This window comes from Petaurus breviceps, unplaced genomic scaffold (genome assembly GCF_028583685.1).
Source record: "Petaurus breviceps papuanus isolate PSGF00001 unplaced genomic scaffold, PetGlider_PUasm1.0 90734, whole genome shotgun sequence".
Classification (NCBI taxonomy): domain Eukaryota; kingdom Metazoa; phylum Chordata; class Mammalia; order Diprotodontia; family Petauridae; genus Petaurus; species Petaurus breviceps.
Window position 1 is genome coordinate 9870469 of NW_027187327.1, and position 6000 is coordinate 9876468.

At 47.6% G+C, this 6000-nt stretch overlaps 1 protein-coding gene across 6 annotated transcripts in view; it reads right to left on the reverse strand.

Moving 5' to 3' along the window:
* The window catches only part of SENP6 (SUMO specific peptidase 6), a 138756-nt gene extending 136553 nt beyond the window's left edge, over positions 1-2203 (reverse strand). For 2 of the 6 annotated variants that reach the window (XM_069066996.1, XM_069066999.1), the window contains exon 1: positions 1152-2203. In XM_069066996.1, coding sequence (XP_068923097.1) covers positions 1152-1209 — 58 coding nt within the window. In that variant the 5' untranslated portion in view covers positions 1210-2203. The remainder of the gene's footprint in view (positions 1-1151) is intronic. The other 4 variants (XM_069066997.1, XM_069066995.1, XM_069066993.1 and 1 more) reach the window with 4 other exon arrangements.
* Positions 2204-6000: the final 3797 nt, after the last annotated feature.

Sequence of the window (6000 nt, forward strand, 5' to 3'; positions counted from 1 at the left end):
TTTCTCCCCTTCTAACGCCCCCTTTTTCTTCAAATAATTTCTCCCCCCTTGATTCAGTGGTCATTCTGGTTTAAAAAACATCACTTATGCTCTGCAAATAAAAACAAAATAAATCCAAATCACATGAAACATTAAATTGACTCTAGTATTTTTAGCCAAAGGGGGAAAGAAAACCGGTTAATTTAAAACTACCTTGTAAACCAAATTAGGAAAGTAAACACTAAGCACGATTCTCTGCCACTTTTGTCCAGTTACACAGAATTTACTTTCTTTTGAGGGCGACTTATAAAAAATTATTTTTTTCCTAATAAATGCTTTCCTATGATTTATAAACCAGTTTATAATGAGCATTTTTATTTTCATTGCAACCAACCTGAAAATAAAAGTACTGCCAGGTTATTAAGGAGACTTTTGCTTGTTATTCTATGACTGGATTTTGTTATCTCCATCCTTTATTATTTGGGGAAGCATTTCGTAAAAAAATTTAAATCAGACATTTCACAGAGAAACAAAACAAGGCCTAATCACAGAACAGCAAAAAGAAGCCTGAAGCATGAGAGAAAGCAAACAAACAAAAAAATCCCATTTTGCCAAAGCTAGTCACCTCTCCCCTCCCCCACCCTTCCACAACTACCCCTCAACACAACCCAAAACACTCCGAAACTTTCCATCAAAAAACAAAGCACTCCAGGAACCCAGTCCCTCCCGCCCGCCACCCCCACCCTGGGGGTCCACCCAAAATATGAAACTTCATCGCCAAAGGCTGCTCTCCAGGTCCCTCACCCCACATCGCCCCTTATTCTAGAGCCCTCCCTTCCACCGCTCCACCCCAGCGGCCCGGCTGTGCGTCCCTTTCCTCCCCCCAGGCCTCATCGGCCTTCCCGGTGGCCTACGGGCCCCTAATCCCCAGCCCGGCCCCAGTCGGCAGCTCAAGGTCCAGTCCTGGGCCTACCCCGCCCTCCCAACACATTCCCTCAAGAGGCAGGAACCGGGTTTTGTAAAGGATGGGAGCGAGAGCGGCGAGAGGCATTCCCAGGCCCAAGCGCCCGAGGCCACGTTTCCCTTCCAACCTCCCCGCGCCCACACACCACACAAACACACACGCATTCCCTCGCTCACACACACACATACACACACTTACACCCACCCACCTTCCAGAAAGCGGCCATCCCGAGCAGCGCTGCCGGGGCCGCCGCCGCCGGCCGCCATGTTCCTCCTCCTCCTCCCTCCACCACTGCCGCCGCCGCCGCCGCCACGGCCGCCGCCTCCTCTTCCTCCTCCTCCTCACTCCATCATCACCTTCATCTCTGCCGCGCCGAACTGGAGGGGGAAGGGGCCGCGCTGCTGGGCAGTGCAGCAGCCACGTCGCGGACCCCCACCGGGCCCCTCAGCCCCGACGCCTCCACAACCCGACCAAGCTGAAGCGACCGAGACGCCGACCTCCGGAGACCGATGCTGCGGCCTGGGCCCAGCAACGGGCGGTGCTGAGGGCCGGGCCTAGCTTGGCTCCGGCTCTCTCCCTTCCACCGCGCCTGACCCCGCGGGAGAAGCCCCAGACGAGCGCCCCGGGGAGGCGGAGACCGCGAGAGCCGCGCGCTCGGGCCGGGCGATCTGCCTGTGCGCTCAAGCCAGCCAGTAAAATGGCCCCAGAGGTGGCAAGAGTAGCAGCTGCGCTGAGGTGGCGAAAGCTACGCGCTACCCTCGGCCATCTCCAGCCCCCCGCTCGGGCCTCTACGCCGCCGCCCGCAAGCTACAGGCTCCCCCCGTCCGGCTACAATGCATCAACTCGGACCTCTCTGGCAATCCATGCGGGCTGGGGTGGAGGCGGGGATGGGTCTCGTCTCGGGCCGCCGCTCCTCCCCCACAGGCCCGGCCAGGGCTTCCGCCTCCCTCAGATGCAGTAGAGAACACCTCCGTCGCTGGCTGCTTCCGCAGCAGCGCCTGCACCGGCCCAGACTAAGGAAGGGAGGGAGGGAGAAAAAGAAGGGGGGAGGGAGTCCCCGCGCGCCGGCTGCCCAGGCCTCACGGCGCAGCTGCCTCGAGAGCCCCCCGAGCTCGAGCTTCCGGCCGCAGCGTAGGCTGCTGCTGCGTCCGAGGAGCTCTTGGGTTGGGGAGGGGGAGCGCTAGTTGCCTAACCCGTCCCTCTAGTCAGTGTCTTCTTAAGGATGGGGAAGGAGGGGAGGAGAGGAAGATGATGCGTTCCCCGTAGTGAAGGGCAAAAAAAAAAAAAAATGTGTTTGGGAAACACTGCAACTACTTACCTGAGAGACCGAGAGCAAGTATTTCCACCTCTCCCGGGCCTCCAGTCAAATGTAAAATGAGAAGGACCGACGAGGTCCTCTTTTGGTCAGCCAGTTTCCTACGAGATCTTGTTATTTGGAAGCAACTCAGCCCCTGAAAGCTCACATTAGTATTAAAGAAAAAAAAAAATAAGACTCTAATACAGTCCTCATTAGGGAGTTTTAGGTTAGACTTGGCTTTTTTAAAGAGGCTTTGTGCTGTCAAACGCCGCAGACTGAAGCTGACCTAGTCCCCATTCCCAGACCCAAGAATTGCCTGAGACTGATCATACTTTATCACTCCCAGCATCGGACTATTTTGTAATTGTCCTAAACTCTCCACCAAGATTCCCTAGCTTTCTCTCTAAGGGCTTTCAACAATTATGTAAAACAACTTACCTAATGAAACCGTAGAATGTCCCAACCCCCTGGCACCTGCAGCCCTCTCTCCCACCGCCCAAACACTTTAGAAGAACCCTGGGTCCAGACCTGTTGCATGGAAGGCCATTTGCTGCTCCTTTCCCTGATTAAAGATCATAATTTTAGCTATATTAGCTACCTTCTGTAATTGACATTAACAGAGCTTCATTCACTTCTCTCTATATACTTTTCACTTGGAGATCTCATGGGCTACCATGGATTTAATTATCATCTCTCAGTAGTCTATTCTTTCATCTACTTATCTAGCCTTAACAACTCTTCTGACTTCCAGTCGAGAATATCTGCCTATTGGGCATCTCAAATGCCCCATGGATATCTTAAAACACTCCATGTCCGAAGCTGAACTCATATTTCCTCCCCAAACTCTCCCCTCTTTTCTGACTTAATTACCATCCTTCTAAGCACTGTCTCACAACTTTCATGTCCTTAACTCCTCACTCTTCTCTCCTACTTCTATATACAATTAGTTGTCAAGTCCAATGTTTCTACCTTCTATCTTCAAAAAAATTTCTTGTATATGCCTTAGCCTTCTCTTAGCTGACAATGCAACTGCTCTGGTGCTTTCTTATCATCTCTACTTGAACTATTTCAGTAGCTTGGTCTCTGCCATAATTGCCTCCCTACTCCAGCCCATCCTCCATTCAATAGTCAAGGTAGAGGCCAAGGTTAACCCTGTCCCCCTACTCCCATTCAGTCAATCTCAGTGGCTGTTTCCTCCAAGATCAAATATGAAATCTTCTCTTTGGCTTTTTAAAGCCCTTCATGACCTGGGCTCTTCCTATATTATTCCCCCACCAATATACTATTCTCTCCATTGAAACTGGCCTCGGATGTTCCTCAAAAAAAAAAAAAAAAGACATTCCATCTCCTGACTCCATGTATTTTCACTGGCTTTCTTTCCCCCATGCCTAGAATTCTCTCTCCTCACCTCTGCCTCCTGACTTCCTGGTGACTCTGCACATCACTCGGTCACTTAAATCCAATTCACTTGCAAGTTGTGACATCTCCTTCTGATTCAGTTTGAGAGTTTCAGGGACCCCTCAAGGACTGAAGTACAGGAGAGGGTTGTCTGGAATGAATTCATGGACTCAAGCCTTCTTTAAGTCAAGTTGGCAAAGGTTTATTGTAAGGCTAATATGGCAGGCAGAGCTCCTTAAGTAACTTGCAAGCTACCATAAAGCTTATATAGGAAAAGTAGTGGATTATGTGGCAAGTATGCTAATTAGATGATAAAGCACAACCTTGGTCAGAGGTGTCATTCACTACTGGAAACCAGGGTGGGAGTGTGTATGGTATTTTTGTTCTATTATGATTGTAGCAAGATAGCATTTAGAGTTGATGTCTATAGCTTGACCTCTAGATTGATGTAAAGCCAAGCACAAGTAGCTCTACTGAGGACTGCTGCTGTGAATAGCTTCAAGGTTCTGATCACATAGTACAGTGAACTCTCTATTCAGCAATAAACTAAAGCAAAACATTCACAGAAACCAAAGTACAACATTCACAACAATATCACACAGCAACTTACTACTAAAGTGGCCACATATTCTTAAACCAAAGATATCATTCAGTAAGTCACAATCTGAATCAATCAGCATAAAGTACCCATCTAAAGTCTTCTTTCATCTTGATTGGAGGTTGGCTTCCAATCATCCTTACATTAATCATTCTTTTTTTTTTTTTAAAGCAATCGGGGTTAAGTAACTTGCTCAAGGTTACACGCCAGGTATTTCTGGGTGGGTGCTAAGTGTCTGAGCCCAGGATTCGATCTCCAGGTCTTCTCAACACTGGAGCCAGTGCTCTTACTGGTGCTACCTGGCTGACCCTAAATTAATCATTCTTAAGAAGCAATAATCCTTAAGGGGTACAAAATACAAAGTACCCACCCCTAGGTCACAGTAAATCTTGATCTTGTCAGTCAGTACTAAGTACCCAAGGATAAATCCTTTCATCTTGACTTGAGGTTGACTCCCAGACTCCATGATCTCTCTTCCATGCTCCCAGCTCTTGTATGAGTTCACCCAACCCATCACCTGAATTCACAAGTAGACAGCTCCCAGCTCCTGATTCAACTTCTGCTTCAGCTCCTGGGTTCAGCTCAACACATCAAGCTTAGCAGAGTTACAACAATGTTCACACACATTGCCAGCACTATCATCAATTCACTTTCTGCCTGTGAAATCAACACAGACCAACAGACAGGGTCTCTGTCTGAGAAATCAACACAAATCATCAGTCAAGTCCCAGGACCTCTGAAAACATCAGTAAAACCCTCCTTCAGGACTTCTGTAAACAGAGAGCAGAAAAGTCCTCTTTCAGGGTTTCTGAACCAGCCATAAGGTCCAAAGGCTTCTGTAACAATAGCAACATCCTCTATTAGCAGACAGGTTTGACAAAGTAACATCAATACAAAATGCCACCATAGCTATCCTTCCTCCCAGTTCTGCTTGATCCCAGCTTGTGCTCCTACTTTTATATGGCAAGTTCCTCCCACTGTGGGCTTCATAAGAAGCCCACTTCTATTTCTGACAAAGACTTGATATAATCATAGGCTCAAAGACACTTGAAGCACTGAAACATGGAGCTAAGTATTTGTTTGTTTGCCATTATATTATGTAATCAATTTGTATACATAACTGTGGGAATCAATACATGATGGTACAAGATAGTCCTGTTCGTACAAGGTAAATTCTACAGGGGATAGCTTGTTCTTGTAAAGGAGAGGGATAATTTGTCTCACTGGGGCTCACTCATGAGTAATTGCTAGGCAAAATGTCCTTGGTCTGGGGAGAAAAGTGTCAGAGATAGTGTCTTTAAGCTAGGGAGAAATGTGATCTTGAAATTGGGGTCCAAGCACCCAAGCACCCCATCACTTCCTGATGCCATGGTCCTCTTTGAGAAGGAATGTTAATAGTTCAACTTTGATAAGTTCCTTATGAATTTTTTTCCCTGTTTACCTTCTCATGCTTCTCTTGCTTCTTGTATCTGAATGACAAATTTTCTATTCAACTCTGGTTTTTCAGCAAGAATGCTTGAAAGTCCTCTATTCCACTGAATGACCATATTTTCCCCTGAAACATGATACTCAGTTTTGCTGGGTAGGTGACTTTTGGTTTTAATCCCAGCTCCTTTGACCTCTGGAATATCATATTCCAAGCCCTTCAATACCTCAGTGTAGAAGCTGCCAGATCCTGGGTTATCCTGATTGTGTTTCCACAATATTGAAAGGGTTTCTTCCTGGCTGCTTGTAATATTCTCTCCTTAATCTGGGAATTCTGGA